Source organism: Arvicola amphibius, chromosome 17 (genome assembly GCF_903992535.2).
Source record: "Arvicola amphibius chromosome 17, mArvAmp1.2, whole genome shotgun sequence".
Classification (NCBI taxonomy): domain Eukaryota; kingdom Metazoa; phylum Chordata; class Mammalia; order Rodentia; family Cricetidae; genus Arvicola; species Arvicola amphibius.
In genome coordinates, this window is record NC_052063.2 from 39,906,695 (window position 1) to 39,926,762 (window position 20,068).

The 20,068-nt window shown below is 47.3% G+C and overlaps 1 protein-coding gene across 1 annotated transcript in view; it reads right to left on the minus strand.

The window, feature by feature from the left end:
• Positions 1 to 669: 669 nt before the first annotated feature.
• Grip1 (glutamate receptor interacting protein 1) overlaps positions 670 to 20,068 on the minus strand; it is a 274,899-nt gene continuing 255,500 nt past the window's right edge. Inside the window, 2 exon segments of the mRNA XM_042054253.1 lie at positions 670 to 897; positions 2,945 to 3,091. Coding sequence (XP_041910187.1) covers positions 670 to 897; positions 2,945 to 3,091 — 375 coding nt within the window.

Sequence of the window (20,068 nt, forward strand, 5' to 3'; positions counted from 1 at the left end):
CTATTTAAAAAAATGTGTCTTAAAGGGGGAAAAAAACAGGTCACAAGACATATCCTGTTTGATCATCCGTTGCATAGGGAGTAGCATACATCTTAGTTAAAATCATTCCTACATTGACCACCACCTATTATGATCTCCTGCGTGCATCGTTGCGGAAACGTTTTAAGAAAACCTAATGCTATACCTGTGCCCCTCCCACTGTGGCAGGCCTAGCGGTTGACCCATCTGCTCCCCTAGCAGAGCCAGCTCTACGTGAATCCACGCTGCTTCTGTTCTTACGTGAATGACTGGAGTATAAGAAGCGTATCCTTAGGGAAATTATCATAGAGAATATTATCAAACGGATATTTCTGTAAAAAGTGACAGAAGATGAACTGTAAAAATGTTTCCTCTGATCTTAAGTCGTGGGAAGGGGCGGGCTGCTTCCTCTTGATTCTCTACCATTGGGCCTGTCAGAGAAGGGCCTGCCAGTTACTGGAGAGGCCATGGTAAAAGAGACCTCTTCAGGTTGGGAAGGGGTGTGAACATGAGCCATGAGAGACATTTAAAAGACCCCTGTGCTTGCAGTTAATGCCACGCGACTCTCTGTGCCTCAGCTGTCACAGAAATCTTAAAGGGATTTTTAGCACCATGTAGATATTGTCTTTGTCCTGCTTTGTGAAGGTGTTGCTATAATGTGTTAGTGGGTTCTCGGGTCTCTAGATTACCACCGTGGCTGGGCTGCGGGAAGAAAGCACTGTTCTGTCCGCTCCAGTCTCCCGGCAGAGCCTGCTGTTCTATCGACTTCTGGGAGGCCAGTGGGTTTCTGCTAATGACCAGGTCCAGCTTGTTGCCAGATTCGGCTATGAGCGGCACGACCAGGCAGCAGTCAAAGTCTCTCGTCCGGACGTGGTTAACCTGCCAGGCCAAGAAGAGCCACTTTCAATGACTGGTACAGCCACTGCTCCCAAAACCAGAGGTCGGCGGCTGAATCCCGAGGGGGACCACGCCGTTTGGCTACTTGGTTCACTATTTATCCTCTGCCACTGCCTGTTGGGAGCTGAAAAGCAAGTCAACATCCTTCTGTCCCCACACTAAGATCACCCCAGTCAGTCTCCTGTTGCTCAGTGCTACCCCAGTTTGCAGCAGAAGAAAGTGGGGGAGCTTCTTCACTGTAGACTAGCGGTGGGCAAGGGTCCCAGCGAGGTAGCCGCAGGCAGTCTGGCTGCCATGATGCTTAGCTCCCTCGGTTAAGAACAAAGCCACCCCCTCCTCAACTGGCACACGCTGTATGCACTCCAATTCTCTTTCAACACTGTGGACCTGGGAGTTGAACCTTGTGGTCACACATGCTAGACAAACCCTCTACGATGGCATTATAGTCCCCAACCAACAGCAGCACTTGTTAAAATCACCCGCATTTAATTCCCAGTCCTGGCTTCCCATTCTCTCCCCTGCTTTTTGAGGACAAGTGTGGGGAACTTTGAAGGACCCAGTTGAAACTCTGGGAACCACAGAGTCCTCAGCTCCTTGGCTGTGGGCAGCTTACTACCCCAGACATCCGTCTGTCCCCTCGCTCTCCACTGATGTAACAAAAGATGGCAAAGCTTGCTGCCCGGGCCCGAGGAGAACACCACGCCAATGTCTCTAGCTGCTGGCTAGAGATGAACACTTGCGGCATCTTTGCCTCTTCTCTGGCTGCTTCCTGCTTCCACTACTTCCTCAGTGGACCACTCAGACATTTGCCCTCAAACTTGAAGTCTCCCAGTACACACTGCTAGGTGCCACCTCCTCTCTCGTCTTCACTCTTCTAGTCTGTGTGACTTGGGGACAGAGGATTCCCTTACTGGCTCACGGTGCTCTCCCGTCCGGGATCCATTATTAAACAACACTGAATTATTACAGAAGCGCATTACATTTGCACTCTGCATATCCAAGGGCTGGTCCCTGCCCAGGCCTGGCTTTCTCCCAAAGTAGTGGGGGACCAGAGGAATGGACTCTGAGAGCCAGGACCATACGCAGCATACACTGGACACGGGTTGGACAAGAGCCACCAGGGCCGCCTCTATAAATGTATGTCCCACATGAGGGCCTGCAGTTACTGAGACCCTGTTGCTGCTCATTAAACAGGCTTGCTGGCTACTCTCGTACCGGATGCCCCATTAAACCTGGGCCCTCGTTTCTCATAGTGCACTCGGCTTCCCTCTGCTTTGATCCTCTACTGTTTTCTTAGTTCTTCCATGTTCCCCTCCATGTTTCTCTTCCCCTTCTAGCGAGGCGCCTGCCATGGGTACCTTTGTCTAACCCTTCCTTCCAGAAATCTTTAGTCCTGGCTGGAACATCGTTTTGAAGCAACAGATCAAACTTAAGAACTGCGTCGCATCGGGATGTGCTGAAGTTATGAAAGACTTCGTCCAAAACATGTAGACATGTAGGTAGCTTTAGCCACACTTTCCTGGTCTCCTCCGTGAACGCCTGCTTCTCCACCATGTCCCTGTTCATTCACACTAACTTTGTATTGCTTCTTTCTTCGCTCTCTCTCCTCTCTCTCCCTCTCTCCCTCTCTCCTCTCTCTCTCTCTCTCTCTCTCTCTCTCTCTCTGTTGTAGGTACATGTGAATGTGAATGTGTGTTATGGGTGTGGAGGTCAGCGACAGATTATCAGGGATCGTCCTGGATTGCTCTCCTCCTTTCTCTCTTTAAGACAGGGCCTCTTGCTGACACTGTAGCTTAGTGGTCTCCAGGGCCCTATCTAGGCTGAGGTTTGAGGAATAAACATTCAAACGGAAAGGACAGCGCAGTGTCAGAAAACTCAGGAATCCTTTATCCAGCTGTTCACTGCTGCTGGCGCCATAGTTCAGTGACAGGAGGAGAATGCAAGGGTCCAGAGTGTGGGGGAGAATTTGGAGGACATTGCTGCCTGCAGGTCAGAGGCAAAGGATCCAGGACTCCCTCTGGGGTCTTACCTGTAAGAGCCTGTCATAGGGCTTCAGGCCACCAAGATCACCTGGCCCAGCTGGGCGGATATTCTTGACATACACTCCTTTCTCCAGCAGGCCATCTGCCACGCTGAACCCAAAGTCCTCCATGCCAGAGTCCTTGTATAAGGTCACCTGGAAAGTGTGAACATGTGGAAGTTAGCCGGGCGGGAGCCGTTTGCTGCTGACGTCTCTTGGGTCAGACACCCACCCCTGCTACTTTGTTCCTACCCCAAGAACATCCTTGGAATCTAAAGTCTCAACCTGAGCTGCCAAAGGAGGACAAATAAGTCACATTTTCTTTTATTGTTATTGTTCCTCCTCACTAAAAAAGTGCATGCATCGTTGCTGTAGGAGGTCCTTCTGTTTTTGTGTTGCTTTCATTGGTTAATAAAGAAACTGCTTTGTCCCTGTTGATAGGGCAGAACTTAGGTAGGTGAAGAAAATTAAATGGAATGCTGGGAAGAAGAAAGTAGAGTCAGAGAGACGCCATGGATCCACTGGAGATAGATGTGCTGAATTTTACCGGGTAAGCCACTGCCACGTGGCAATACACAGATTAGTAGAAATGGGTTAAATTAAGACGTAAGAATTAGCCAATAAGAAACTAGAGCTAATGGGCCAAGCAGTGATTTCATTAATACAGTTTCTGTGTGGTTATTTCGTGGCTAAGCCTGCCAGATGGCCGGAATGAACAAGCGGCCCTTCCTTGCAACACATCATGTGTATTGTGTGTGTGTGTCTCTCTCTTTCTCTCTCTCTCTCTGTGGTTTGCATGCATGTGTGTAGGTCAGAGGACAAAGTCCTTGGTACCCTGATCTATCATCCTTGGCTATATTCTCCTGAGACAGGCTCTCTCACTGAACCCGGAGCTTGCCGTTTTCCAGCAAGGCTGACTGGTCATTAAGTCCCATCAATTCTGTCTCCAAATCAGCCCCCATCCCTTCCTGTCCCCCATACAATACTGGGGGGTTACAAGCATGTACTTCCACACCTGGCTTTTTCTTGGGGGCTAGGGATCCGAACTCAGGTCCTCAGGCTTGTATAGCAAGAACTACTCTTACCCACTAATCCATCTCCCCAGACTCCACCTCCTCCTGTCAAATTTCAGTCGTTAGGCATAGGCACAGCGGGCAGCTTGATGTCTAATGTCTCCTTGGAGTAGCCCTCAGGCTGGGAGAGAAGCCAGGGATGAGTGAGTTGAAGGATAACCTTTTGCTGCCTCCCACCAGCCTGGTGCTCTGCTACATACTGTATTCTACACCTCCTGTCCGTTTGAACCCGTGCCACGACGTAACACTGTTGTATTTGCTGAGAAGCCCATGCAGCTCATCAACAGAGCTCTCTCTAAAACACCCCCAGGCAACCTAATAAAACGTCCTGTGGGGATGGGCTAGTTCTGTTCACTTGCCCAGTGGTTTTAGCAGCTCAAGGTGTCTACCCTCCCATGGTATAGCTGATACCCCGCACTACACCTGAGGGCAGCTCCCTACAGCTCCACCCCTCCCCCAGCTTCACTTCTCCAAGAGGCAGCCTGAGGTGAAAGAGAAAACCATGTGCACACCCACAAAATGCTTCCTGAACCCCTGACAGCGTTCTAAAGATTGGGCTGAATGCTGGAACAGGAGCAAACAACAGAAAGGAGAATCAAACCCACACTGCGCTCCCTCATTCGGTACTTTCCATTCACGTGTGCTATGAGGTGGGTGCTGCTTTATTAAGGTTTATTAGGTGCCCTCCAAAGTCTGACTATATTTCAGCAAGGATCTGGGCTTACTTCACAAACTAGTCATCACACACACACACACACACACACACACACACACACACACACTCCTGTCAAATAGTAGAAAAAAGCAAACCCCTTAGAGCTATACAAGGCAAACACGACAGCTAGACCTTTTATAGCAGGTTTAGATTTTTATATCCAGTTATTTGACTGAGGAGAGGTATGGACCACTGAAGGAAACGCAAAAGGGGTCAGTGTGGGGATTTTATTTCACTGAATAGAAAGCTAAAAGCAAAACAAAACAGAACAAAAAGCAATCAAGCTTCCTGGGTCAATACTACTTACCAGCCAGCTCTCTGGTCTGCGGTTATAGTCGTTTTAGAGGTGATGGAATTCTATTTTATGGAGGGTAAGCAATCTGCCCAAGACCACAGAGGTAAGGGATGGTGGGGCCAGGTCTGTCAGAATCCAAGCACCCAGTGCTTAACCAGCATGCTCCACCAGTGACCAGAATGCTTATTCCGATGCTACGGTGAGGGCGTTTGTAGTTGTTCACATTTTTAAATGTCTTAAACAGGACGGTGTTTTATAATCCATGGCACCTGGGGTCCTGGTATTATGGTATCTAAATATCGCATTCTTCTTACCTTCCTAGTCTCTTTCCCCCAGGCACAGCCCCCCAAAAGGGCTTGGAACTGAATAAGGTGTGTGTGGTGTGTGTGTGTGTGTGCACCCTAATAAAATCCACACCCCACACACTGGTGATGTGGGGGGAGTTAAGTGGCATGACTGAGAGCTTGCCTTTCGCATCATGAGAAAGTCTAAGTTGTGGTAGTGCCCTGGGCTCAGCTATGTGGCATGTAACTCCTGCTGCAGCTTCTGGAGAAAGGTAGTGTCTTCTTGTTCACTGATCTAGTTCAAAGCTCTAACCAGGTGCCTGGCACATGGCAGTATATTGGGCTGAATTGAAGTAAACGGCTCTTTCTGACATTCTGTGCACTGGCTAACTGGTCTTACTGTGTCACACGCTTTCAAGCCAGTGCAGAGGTGTGTGAACACGAAGCGGGATTTAATTCTAGGTTCAAAGCCCCCTCTGCCAAGGCTCTCTGCAGTTAGACACTGCCCAGTGCCATCACGGCTGGACAGGAAGATGCTCGCTGGTGACACTGTACAGCCACAACAAGAGAGCACACTTCTGATACTGGAGCCAGCCTGCTCCACCTTGTGACTGAGGAACCTTGGAGTTGGGGGACTGTGAGGGAGACTAACTGGAGGGCTATTGTTAATAGAAGCTGAACTGCATACTTATGACGTCTGTGAGACCTGATGTTTCAACAGGAAAAAGGATGCTATTGTCTCGACTAAGTGTGTACATGTGTATGTATGTGAGTGTGTGTGTGTATGTATGTGTGTGCATGTTTGTTTGTGTGCGTGTATGTATGTGAGTGTATATGTGTGTGCGTGTGTGAGTGGTGTGTGTGTGCGTGTGTGAGTGGTGTGTGTGTATGTGTGTGTGCATGTATGTATGTGAGTGTGTGTGTGCGTGTGTTAGAGGTGTGTATGTGTGAGTGTGTGTGTATGTGTACGTGTAGTGAGTATGTGTGTGTGAGTGGTGTGTGAGTGTGTGTGCGTGCAGCAGGACATTTAGAGAGGAACCCAGAGAGGGATGGAAACTTATCCAAGGTCACACAGAAACCAAACAACAGAGAATTGCTTTAAAAGAAGATCTCTGATTGTAAAGCTCTGATCTTTTGACCACATACTGTCTTATTTAATGTATAGTTTCTTCAAAATGCTTTTTTTTTTTCAACTGGATGCTATAGCTCAGTGGCAGACCAGTTACTTAGGATGTCCAAGGCCCTAGGGTTCATTCCAACACTGTCAAACCAAATGACCTCCCTCCCCAAATCAAAAAAACAGTACAGAAAAAATATTTAAGACCTTCTGTAATTATGTTTTTGTTTCAAGCCATAAGATGGGTGATATCTGCATTTATTCATTGGAGGAAGTTATTAAGTTTCATTTTATTTTATGTATAGGAATATTTTGCATGTTTGTATGTATGTGCATCATGTGGGTGCCTATTGCCCACAGAAGCACAAAAAGGGTGTTATGATTGCTAGGATACAGAGTTACAGATGGTTATGAGCTACTTTGTGGGTGCTGGGAATTGAACTTGGGTCCTGTGCAAGAGCCATGAGTTCTCTCAATCACTTAGCCACCTCTGAAGCCCTGGAAGATCACACACACACACACACACACACACACACACACACACCATTTCGTTTTTAGACAGTCATGTGAGAGTGTATGTACATGACAGAGTGGATTTGGAAAAGCCCACGAGGCCTCAGCACACACAGAACCACAGGCAACTGAGAATAGCTGAGACTGTGAGAAGTGCCTTCCCCAGGGAAGAGTGCAGCACCTGGTGTTCTGTGCCAATGGTCAGCCCTGAAAACATACACACAAGTAAACATTATATGTTATATTTGAGTATACGTGCATGCATGCATGAAGTAACAATTAGTGAAAGAAGAGGCCATGAATCTGAAGAGGAGGGGAGGGGTATATGGGAGTTTGGAGGGAGGAAAGATAGAGGAGAAATGTTCTAATTGTAATAAATAAATAAATAAAAACTTCAAGTATCTTTTAAAATAAAGATGCCACAGCGCCAGGACTCCCTGTGTCCATCACTCAGTGGCAGCAACCGTCACAAACTGCATGGACTTGGGTTGCTCTTGACTTCATTGGGCGACTGTTTGCAGACAGTGTCAGATGGTAGCATGTGTCTCTAAAGAGCTGATCATTTTCTTCTGTAGTGACAGTTCTCAAAGAGACAGTTAACGAGCATCAGAAAGAGCACACAGCCTCACCAATCCCTGGAGATGCAAATTAGAGCCAGGAGGAGAAATACCCCCAGTTAGAGGTTATTTATTTTTAAAAAAAAAATGGAAAAGAGATGCTGTCAATGATGTGAGGGCAGAAGAGCCTATCATATCCCCTGTTGGGGATGAGGTACATCAGTTCAACCATTGTCTATAACCTAGGGAAGTTCCTCAAAAACTAAAAGAATTCTGTATGACTCTACAATCCTGAGGCTGGATTTTCCAAAGAAAATGAAATTATATCAAAAATATGCCATAGTCACACGTTTATTCTAGTACTGGGCACAACAAGTGAGATATGAAGTCAACGAACGCGTCACCACCCCATGAACGAATGAAGAAAGTGTGAATCTACAGCAAGGTTAGTCAGCTGTAAGAAATGCAGTCTAGCCAGGCGGTGGTGGCGCACGCCTTTAATCCCAGCACTCGGGAGGCAGAGGCAGGCGGATCTCTGAGTTCGAGGCCAGCCTGGTCTACAAGAGCTAGCTCCAGGACAGGCTCTAGAGCTGCAGAGAAACCCTGTCTCAAAAAACCGAAAAAAAAGAAATGCAGTCTATCCCTTTAGGTTCCATTGATAGAACTGGAGAACATTATCTTAAATAACATAAACCAGGCATAAACAGACAGAAATCTCATGTGAGTGCTCACTGGTGGGGGCTGGAATGTCGATCAGAGCGTAGAAAGAAGAAGTGGCCACAGAACAGGGAGGGGACTAGGAAGAGTCAGCGAGTAGGTTATCCAACCACAATGAGACAGAAGTGTTCCGTGGAGCACAGAAAGAGTCTACAACAATGTACAGTGTATTTCAAAAATATTTGGAGGAGTCTGTAGATTCTTATCACATAGAAATAATGTTTGAAGCCAGGCAGTGGTGGCACATGCCTTTAATCTCAGCACTCGGGAGGCTTTGAGTTAGAGGCCAGCTTGGTCTATAAGAGCTAGTTCCAGGAAAGGTTCCAAATTTACAGAGAAACCCTGTCTCCAAAAAAATGTATGAAGAGAAAGCAATGCTAATTATCTTGATTTGATTATCACACACTGAATACGTGTATCATAACAGTACCCTCCAAAACATGTAAATAGCATGTGTCAATTACTAAGTATATAATAAAAACTGCCTGCTATAGAAAGTTAGACAAAGCACACATAGGGTGTAACTATAGGACAGAAACACACTATGCATTTTATACATAGGATGTAGCTATAGGACAGAAACATACTATGCATTTTATACAGACCCTGGTTGTTATTAATTCACTAATGCAAATCGACCTTAATTATTTGCTATTCTCCAGCACCTAGTCCATCATTTCCCAAGTAGTCTCAAAAAGTTTTAGTGTGTGTGTGTGTGTGTGTGTATACCTGTTCGTGTCTCCACGTGTGAATATGGATGTGAATGTGACCCAGCACACATGTGCAGGTCAGAGGACTACATCGGTTGTTGATTCTCCTCTTCTACCTTGTTTCTGAGATGGAGTTTCTCTGTGGTTCTCTGCTGTGTTCACCAGGATGTCTAACCCACAAGCTTCCAGCTTCCAGGCATTCTCCTGCTACCTACCTCCCTGTAGGAATAGTGGCATCGCCACGCCTGACTTTATGTGGGTTCTGTGGATTTGAACTCAGGCCCTCACATTTGCATGGCAAGTATGTTACCCTCTGGCACCTCCCATCCTCACAAGTTTATGAGATTGCCAGGATCCCAACAAGGACAACTCATTGCCTGTGTTAGACTCCGTCTTTCCTCTTGTCCGGGGCATGTTCCCATCCACTCTCCCTAGTGCTACTGACTGAGTCACAATCCAAGAAGGACTTCATTCCCAGACTCCATGAGCACCTGAAACCATAGAGACAGCACCAAATACTGTCTACAAGTACATTATTACCCTCACAGTTAACCTGATAAGGTTACGGTATTTGGGGTTTCTTTTCTGTGGCTGTGATTAAAACATTCTAACTAAAAGTAACTTGGAAGAGTCAATGTGGAATAGCAGCACTATTTGTAATAGCCAGAACCTGGAAACAACCTAGGTGCCCCTCAATGGAAGAATGGATAAAGAAAGTGTGGAATATATACACTTTAGAGTTCTACTCAGTGGTAAAAAGAACAATGACATCTGAATTTTGCATGCAAATGGACGAAAATAGAAAATACTTTACTGAGTGAGGTAACCCAGACCCAAAAAGAGGAATATGGTATGTACTCACTCATAAGTGGATTCTAGCCATAAATAAAGGACATAGAGCCTATAATTTGTGATTCTAGAGAAGCTAAATAAGAAGGTGAACCCAAAGAAAAACATATTGTTATCATCCTGCATATTGGAAATGGACAAAATTGCCGGGCAGGGGTTGGGAGCACAGGGGTGGGGGTGAGGTGTAGATAAGGGGAGATGAGGGGAGAGAAGGGAGAAGGAGAGGATGGGGAGAGCTTGAGGGAATGGGATGGTTGGGATGGAGGAGGGGTGGTTGGGGGAGCAGGGAAGTATATATCTTAATTACGGGAGCCATTTAGTGTTGGCAAGAGTCTGGACTCTAGACAGGTTCCTCATAATTCCAAACTGGTGTGGGATTGTTTGTGATTTACGCCATCACAGGTGTCCCAGCTTGTTCCTTGGGCAGCAGAGGAAAGGGTGCCTGAACTGGCCTTGTCCTATAGCCACACTGCTGATTATCTTGCATATTACTATATAACCTTCATCTGGTGATGGATGGAGATAGAGATAGAGACCCACACTGGAGCACTGAACTGAGCTCCCAAGGTTCTAATGAGGAGCAGAAGGAGGGAGAACATGAGCAAGAAAGTCAGGACCGCGAGGGGTGCGTTCACACACTGAGACAGTGGGACAGATCTAATGGGAGATCACCAAGGCCGGTTGGAATGGGACTGATGAAGCATATGATCAAACCGGACCCTCTGAATGTGGCTGATGGTGGAGGCTGACTGAGAAGCCAAGGACAATGGCGCTGGGCTTTGATTCTACGGCATGGACGGGCTCTGTGGGAGCCTTGTCAGTGTGGATGCTCACCTTCCTGGACCTGGGGGGAATTGGGAGGACCTTGGACTTTCCATAGTGTAGGGAACCCTGATGGCTCCTTGGCCTGGAGAGGGAGGGAGGGAGAGTATGGGCAGAGGGGAGGGGAGGGAAGGGGGAGGAGGAGGGGAGAAGATGGAAATTTTTAAATATAAAAAAATAAAAATAAATATTAATTAAAAAGTCAATGTGGATTAAACGTTATAGACATCACAGAGGGAAGCCAGGAAGGGAACTCAAAGCAGGAGCCTGGAGGTCGGCACTAAAACAGAGACCATGGCAGAGCACTGCTGGGCTCCTGCGTTCCTGCTGAGCTATCTAACTTACGAGCTCAGGCCCATATTCCAGGCATGGCATCATCCACAGTGGCATGGGACCCTCCCACATCAATTATCATGAGAACATGCACCATAGACATGTCCCCAGGCCAATCTGATGGGGGCAATTCCTCAACTAAGGTTCCCTCTTCCTGGGTGTTTCAAGTTAATGACCAAGGTTAGCCACCCGAGACAACTACCTAATCCCTAAAGGGCACGATGCATTTGGCATGATTATGACGGGGAAAAGGGAGGAGTCATATCTCCATGGGGAAGGTGTGAGATTTCCTTATGTTACTGAGAATGGTGTAAACTTCACAATCTGAGGAATGTTTTATGTTTGCAGTTTCCCATTTGGTATCTTCAGACCACAGTTGGCCACAGAAAATTGAAACTGCCAGAAGAAAGAGCACAGGGGATGGGGGGGGGGGAGTGGACTGCACAGCTGCAGCCGTGCTGGGGGAGAGTGGACTGCACAGCATGCAGCCGTGCTGGGGGAGAGTGGACTGCACAGCATGCAGCACAGCCGCAGCCGTGCTGGGGGAGAGTGGACTGCACAGCATGCAGCCGTGTTGGGGGAGAGTGGACTGCACAGCTGCAGCTGTGCTGGGGGAGAGTGGACTGCACAGCATGCAGCCGTGCTGGGGGAGAGTGGACTGCACAGCATGCAGCCGTGCTGGGGGAGAGTGGACTGCACAGCATGCAGCCGTGCTGGGGGAGAGTGGACTGCACAGCTGCAGCCGTGCTGGGGGAGAGTGGACTGCACACTGCACAGCCGCAGCCGTGTCCTCTAGCCTGCAGAGTGCTCTACCTCACACATACATTAAGCAGAAGTTAGTTCTGATGTTTGATGTAGTCAGGCTATATACAGAGGCTTCCTGTGCCATCACACCGCCCACTGATCCATGTCCGGGCTCATAGTTCACCCACAGATACCTGTGTCTGAATAATTTCATGGGGGTTGCAAAGGAATAACACCTCCTAGTACAGCCAGTCTTCTATACTGTCTTAGCTAGGGTTTCTGTTGCTGTGAAGAGACACCGTGACCACGGCAACTCTTAAAAAGCAAACATTTAACTGGGGTAAGCTTACAGTTCAGAGGTCCAGTCCATTACCATCGCGGTGGGACATGGCAGCAGGCAGACATGCTGCTGGAGAAAGAGCTGAGAGCTTGACATCTTGCAGGCAACAGGAAGTGGTCTGTCTCACTGGGTGTGGTTTGAGCATCTGAGACCTCAAAGCCCGCCTCCACAGTGACACATTGCTTCCAACGAGACCAGACCTATTCCAACAAGGCCATACTTCTTAATAGTGCCACTCCCTTTGGGGCCGTTTTTTTTTTTTTTTTTTTTTTTTTTTTTTTTTTTTTTTTTTTTTTTTTTTCAAACCGCCACATCTACTTACTAGCTTGAATTTGTAAAAATTGAATTCTCCATTTAACTAGTATTTTCTGATTACTTTGATATGCAGTTAGTACAGGAAAGGCTGAAAGACTACAAATTTAATTTCAGAACAGAAAAGTCGTGTGCTAGATACTTCCAGTAATGTCTTAATGAGACTTTATTTGGTTGTAAAGGATGGGTTGAAACTATGGTGCTTTCCAATGTGTTGTGTTCAACTGTATTAGTATTTGCTTGGATGCTCAAATACATTTGGGTTTGGAAAAGATGGAGTTGTCCTTCATGCTGACCCCCCATTTGTTCTGATAGGATCTGTGTTTTCTAGCACATGTTATCACGGACACATCTCGACTATTTCTTGTCTCTCTTCTAGAATCAGCTATCACGGCCAATCCTTGATTAGATGGGAAGCTTCTAGGTTTTATCCTCAAAGGGAGGAAAAGAAGGATGTGGGAAAGGGGAGAAGGCAAAGAGCCAATAGAATGTCACTAGACTGACCTGTTTACGGGTAGGTGCAATCTCTATTCGTGAGGTCCCTGCCTGTGCACTGTTTCTTGGCTCTGTGGGTATTTTATTTCTTAACTCATTTTCTTCTTTATTCGAGCCATGTTATTCACATGATAAGCAGCATTCCTGTGGTGGGACCATTGCCTCTAAGTGGCAGAGTGTTCTTCTTAGTTCTATGTAACCTGAATTTGCTTCACTGTGCATCCTGGTGAGCTCCCTATGATTGGCTGAGTTAGGCATCTGCCCTGGGGTACGCTGAATGGGACAAGCTGAAGCTCATGGTGGAAATTAGAAGTTCACTTTAGTCTTATAGCTGAGGCCTGTTTTCCAACACCATAACCCAGAGCCCTTGCATTGGAGAATAGACATGGAGTTATGAGATTCTTCATTGCTCAGCTGGCTTGTGACTCCTAGGTATCTGCTCCACAGGCCTGAAACCTGGGAGCAGCTTGTGGTGGTTTGAATGAGAATGGCCCCCAGAGGTTCATAGATTTGAGTATTCAGTCACCTGGGAGTGGCAGGCACTATTTGAAAGAATTGTTGGAGGAAGTGTGTCACTGGGGTGGGTTGTGAGGTTTCAAAAAGCCCATCCCAGCACTCAGGAGGCAGAGGCAGGTGATCTCCGAGTTAAAGGCCGACTTGGTCTACAGAGAAAGTTCTAGGACAGCTAGGGGTACACAGAGAAATCCTGTCTCAAAAAGCAAAGCAAAGCAAAACAACAATAAACAACAACAACAAAACCAACCCTCCCTCTCCCCCCAAAAAACCAACAAAAACAAAAACAAAAAAGCCCATTCCAAGCCAAGAGTCTCTCTCTTCCTACTGCTGTGGATCCTGATGTACAACTCTGAGCTACTTCTCCAGCACATCTGCCTGTGTGTTACCCTGCTCCCTATCTTGATGACCACGGACCAAACCTCTGAAACTGTAAGCGAGCCCCAATCAAATATGGATAAGAGTTGTGTGGCCATGGGGTCTCGTCACAGCAACAGAACACTGACCAAGACAGAGCCAAACAATGAGCGGCACCTACACTGCCAACATCAACACATTAACTGGAACACGGACAATGAGCGCCAAGGCAGCGGGCTAGCAGATTAGCTTGTGTGATTCTGAGTCCCGGTTACTTTCCTGAGCCTCACACAAGATGCATCTCGATGGCCAGCTGCTCACAATGAGGGGCTCCTAATGGTTCTAAAGTAGAAATCAAGGTTTTTCTGTGGAAAGATGCCCCAAGGATAGAAGATACTGAATATTGATGGCCAGCTCTATCCTTCCTTAGAGACTGATAAAGAATAATAAATTAATACAAATGAAATTAATTGTTTTAGAATCATAAAAAAAAGACCCCAGAAATTAATAATCTACTGGCAGGAAACACAGGCTGGCTGCTCTCAAAATAGCCACAATAATTCACATTATGTAGTTCCGCTTGCCTGGAGATCACTAATGGGGAATATTTTATTTGTTTCTGGGCTCCCAAAATTTCTAAGGATTCTGAGGTTTTACCCACAGACAAAGTCTTATCCAGGCACTTTCTATAACTCGAAAACCATCCTTTCTTTTAATAAGGTCACTGAGCCCGGAAGGAGCTGATGGAGGGATTTCTTTGATCTTACTCAAATGCGCTAGGATCCAATACTGGAGTATCTGACCTCATTTTCTGGGTGTCTTCGACCAAATCATGATTTCTGTTCGCATAAAAAAATCTTCTCGCTGGCTAGGCAGCCTTTATTCATTTTCAACTGCTCAACAAACAGAAGATGAGTTATGTACCCCATTCTCTGCCATTTCTCCATCTGTGCCCTCTTGTGGTTACTCAGGAACATCACACAAAATCCCGCTCTCTGAGGACGGCCATCGAGAAGCAAGCTGGGTTTGCCGTCTACTCTAGCCCATGTGAGCATAGTTTATCCTGTAGGCTCTCTATCAGGAGATGCCTCTGGGTAAACTGAGGCCTTAACACAGTTGGTAGGTTTTTTTTTCGGTTCTAAAAGAGCCAATCAGCATCTTAAAAACAAAACTGTGAGCATGGGTACAGGTCAGTGGACCTGGGCCCAGTTCTGTGGCCCCACTCTGGATGCAGCTGCTTCAAAGTCTAAGGCGTGAGCAGGAGCTTATGCCTGTGGTAGGCAGGGCAGTGAGGTGAGGGGGCGGGTGAGTGGCTGGGGGTAGGTGGGGGAGGCTACTGAGATCCAAGTTCAGCCTTGTTTTACGTTTTTCATCAAGTTTCGCTGCTTGTCTCAGCCATGTCCTCAGGTAGAGATCGGAAATCGATGCTTGATGCTTTAATCAGAGCCAATTCATCCCCTTTCAAGGGCAACTGGCTGCAGCATCTTGAGCAAGTCACAGTAAGTGACAGCCACCCTGGAATCAGTTCCTGAGCCCCGACAGCCTTCTTAAAGCTCAATCTTTTGTGACAATGAATGCTTACCTCGTTCTCAAAGATGATGTGATCTCCATGGAAGTCAGTAGGAACTCGGGATTGCCCCTGGCAGACACTACTCGGGCAGCCATGCTTCCTTTAAGCAAGACGGTACAAGGAATGCCAGATCTGAGGATGGGCCTACCTTACCTCAGATCTTAGAGAAAAATAAAATAAAATAAAATAAAAAAGACTTCATCTTCTCAATCAACTCTCTAATCCAGGAAGAAGTGTCTCTCCTTATGTCACTAAAAACTCCCGGATTTCCAAACAAATTGGGTCAGAGAGGCATCTGCTACTTCCATCAGGGGAGTACCCTTGGCAGAGGAGAAGAAAGGCCAGCTGCTTCTGATATGGTCTCCTGCTGCTTTTTGGCATCCTGTAGCATCCAGCACTGAGCGCTGGGCTGTGAGATCAGGATCCAGGATGCTGGCTCCGTGCATTGGCAATGGGGCTGAGTTGGTCCTGGAGAACTTAGTTCCCTCTGAGTGAGGGTGACCCTTCGGAAGAACTGTGGTATACTAACAACTGCTTTTCTTGGTCGCCATAGGGCACCTTCATAATGCATTTACTTCACAGAAAAACTGAGAGTTGAACCCAGCCACGGGAGCTGATGGTCCCCAAGTAATGACTTGCCGTATCTCTGGACTTTCGACTTGCCTCAGCTGCTCCAGAGCTGGCTGGCTGTGGGCGTGGGCACCTGTTCCTCGCATCTCTTCTCAGAACTGTCTGATGTTTGCTCATGGTGCCAGTATTCTGCACTCAGTCTCTGCTTCCTAGGTTCGCGGTCACTCTAGCTTGGCTTCCTGGGCATTAAGTCCTTTCTTATTCCTCTCCAAGTCACAGATCTCTAATTCCCGTAGACCCACAGGGTCCCCTTGATTCAGGGACCAACTGTCAGCTCTTGTCAGAGACACACCATCCACTCATACTGCACTGGTGGGGATTAGAGCCCATGGTTACTGTCGTGTGTGTGTGTGTGTGTGACAAGTTGGAACTCACTAGGCTCCTACTGAGCAATGTACCAACTGTCTTGATTTTATTTCCTCACTGGAGATGGATTCTTGCAGACTGACATTGCAAAGGGCCGCAGACAAGGAAAGATTACTAAATCCCATCTTCAAGGGAGAAAAATCCAAGCTGTGGCTACACCGTTACGCCTTCAAGGACTGTAACACTCCTGGACGAGAGCCATGCTAATGCAATATGGAGGAGCAGAGACAGAAGGCTCGTCCTCCAGAATGTGGACACCAGCACAGCAGAAAGACCTTCAGGCAACTGACTATTTTAAATGAGCATGCCATAGGTGACATAAAGTTCTACGACCTATAAATCAGTCGTAACAGAGACATGCAGGGACATCAGAGAGATGGCTCTGTGACAGAAGTCACAAGGAATCAAAAATAGCAGCAAGGCACGCTGTCTAGCAAGCCCGTCTCGCAGGACTGCTCAAGGTCATCTGAGACGTGGGGACGTCAGCTCCATTTACTTGCCTTCTTGGACTGTGGACGCGGGCAGCTCACAAAACATAAGACACCATGTGAGCTCTGCCTGGCAGAGTGCGGATACCTTGGGCATCACTCTTTGTGAAAGACAGTGTGCCAAAGACAGTCCCCAAGCAAAATGATGCTGCCTGAGAACTCTTGCTTCAGGAACTGATACAGACACCTCCTGTTTGCTTTTTAAACACGCTTTGCCAGCTGCTGTCATTATTACGGTCACAATAAACAAGTATTTTGTTTTAAGGTTTAAAAGGACATACCCACAACTGTGGGGAAGCAGTTTGCCAGGCACGCTATGTAACTGAAAGATGTGACCCAAACTCCGGTCCTGGTTGTCCTAGTCAATGTTTTTTCCACAGTGTTCCCACTATTGTCTGCCCTTGTCACGACAGGGGAGTGTCTGTGTGCCAGGCTGATACACTGACAGTCAAGGAACCAGTGCCTCCATTCTCTGGGTTTACTGTCCATCCTTGGTAGCTCCGAATCTTACGGCACTTAACTCAAGTTCGGGCAGCTGACCGAACCTGGGAACAAGTGCTCTGTAAGGTCTCTGTCCCCTGAACCAGGTGGCCCTGCTCACAGGTGGTGCTGCTCCCTGCTTGTGAAGCGTGGAAACTCAAACCCACACTCTCTCCATTTCTGCAGAAAGAGGAGCCCAGCAAGGCAGGGCTACAGATAAGAAGTTCATACCGACACTGAGTTGCTTTTGGCTCCCACTGATTTCTGCAGCAGGCAGTCCTGCACCAGTACTGGCGACCTCTGTGCCTGGCACAAAGTCTCCTGTAATCTTTTGTGAGGCCTTCAAATACTTCGCGAAGAAAGAGCCATGTGCAAGAAAGAGGTACATATTTCATGTGCAGGAAAGAGTTATATTTTTCACATGCAAGAATGAGCTATGCATTTCATGTGCAAGAATGAGCTATGCATTTCATGTGCAAGAATGAGATATTTATTTCTCTTTTATTTTTCTCCTAGTGCCAAGCCTGGAGCCTGTTCCTGTCTTGGGGAGAAGGTTACGGAAGAAGCTGCTCTTGACCACAGCACTCTGTCCATGGAATAAGACAGTGCCACCACACCAGTTCCGCTCCAAGAAAACTCAGCCTGCAAATGCATGGTGAACCTGGCTGAGGGAAAGCCAGCGCTTCCTAGGAGCGACTCCAATGGCCTGGTGCTGCACCATCAGCAGTCTTGAATAAAAGACCCAGGACAAGTATTTTAGAGTCCTGCTATAAAAAGGTAAATGTGAATAGCTGCATATCATTCAGCGGTATACTTCTGCAAAAACTCTTGCATGGTAGGGAGGAAATGAGTGTCAACATGGATTATTTGTAAAGTTCAGCTGGGCTGAAGGTGGGGACTGTGTCATGTTGTGAAAGAGCAGCTTTTGCCTGAAGGTGTGCAGAGGCTGTGATTCGTCTCAAAAAATAGATCAAGTGGCCACCAAAGAATGTTAAAGATTCCAAAGAGAAAGGAGGAGGGTTATCAGTGAGCTTATTTGCAGAGAGAAAGCGTGTGATAAGCTGCAGCACGGAAACAGAACTCATCAGAAAGATTAAAACACAGACACTCCAGGCCTGAAACAGAGCCTCCCTCTCCTCTGTTCGCTGCCTGCGGTCTGGGATTTTACTAAAACAGAGTAATCACCTATCTAGAGCTAGCCAAACTTTTGTGGGTGATTCCCAATCGTTAGTCCTCAAGAGAATTCACTGAAGTGTGGCTAAAATGTAAGTACGCCTGGCCCTCGGCCCCTGAGAACACAGAGTGTGTCTGAACAAGCACCCCACAGTGACAGTCACCCCTCCTCTGCAGCTCAACTCTCCTTCACTGCTCAGACTGTTGTCTGGGATTAGTAACTCTCCGAATCAATTCAGTGACTGAAGGATGGGGTGGGGGGAGAATGTAGCAAAGGCATGGGTAGAAAATGAGGAGGAAACAAAGGATTGAGAGGACATTGAGACATTTCTGCCTGGGTTTCATGCCACTGTGGCCACCGTAAGGGAGGATGCACTTCAGCTTCCTGTGTCAGTCTTTGGGACTGCACTGATTCTGGATCTGCCGTGAGGCAGGACATCATGATTGTCTGAGACCAGATATACACAGGGGACCAAAGGCCAGGGATGGAGCTCAGCTTTGGCCATGTGCTTCCCTAGCATGCATGAAGCCACCAGTCCCACCCTTAGCACCACATAAAACCAGGAATCACATGACACACACCTGTAATCCCAGCAGTGCTTGGGTAGAACAGGAGGACCAGATACTTCAGGCTACATCAATTTGAGGCTATCCTGGGTTGTCCAATAACATGTCTTTTTTTTTTTTTTTTTTTTTTTTTTTTGGTTTTTTTCGAGACAGGGTTTCCCTGTAGTTTCTAGAGCCTGTCCTGGAACTAGCTCTTGTAGACCAGGCTGGCCTTGAACTCAGCCTGCCTCTGCCTCCCGAGTGCTGGGATTAAAGGCGTGTGCCACCACCGCCGGCTAAGAACAAGTCTTGAAAGAGAAAGAAACGTGAGGACCATATGTGTCCTTCAAAGCCTCATCTGTTTTCTCTAACTAGGCTTCCTCTTCCATGGTCCTACCACCTCTCAAAAACTTATTCAGATTTTGAATCTATGAATAGATTATGCCCATCCATCAAGTCCTCATTATCTATTTGTTTATAGAAATGCCCTGAAATACCCAAAGTTGTGTTTACAAAGATCTCGGGTGTCTCTCAGCTCCATCCAGTTGGTAACCCATCCAGTTGTAAACTGTAGTTCACAGTTTTAATCTTTTTACATCTTTGGCTCTTTTTGGGGCCTGCCACCCAGCTCCCAAATAAATCACACAGAAACTTACTCTTTCTTATAAATGTCTGACATTAGCATGGCTTGCTTTTCTTTCTTTTTTTTTTTTATTTTTCGAGACAGGGTTTCTCTGTGGCTTTGGAGCCTGTCCTGGAACTAGCTCTTGTAGACCAGGCTGGCCTCGAACTCACAGAGATCCACCTGCCTCTGCCTCCCGAGTGCTGGGATTAAAGGCGTGCGCCACCACCGCCCGGCCTGGCTTGCTTTTCTTAAATTATCCATCTACCTTTTCCCTCTAGGCTTTTGTCTTTCTCCATTCTATATACCTTTCTTTGCTTCTTACTCTGTGGCTTGCTGTGTAGCTGGGTGGCTGGGTGGCCGAGAGACTGGGTGGCTGGGTGGCTGGATGGCTTAATGGCTGGATGGCTGGGTGGCTGGGTGGCTGGATGGCTTAATGGCTGGATGGCTGGGTGGCTGGGTGGCCAAGAGACTAGGTGGCCAAGAGACTGGGTGGCTGGGTGGCTGGATGG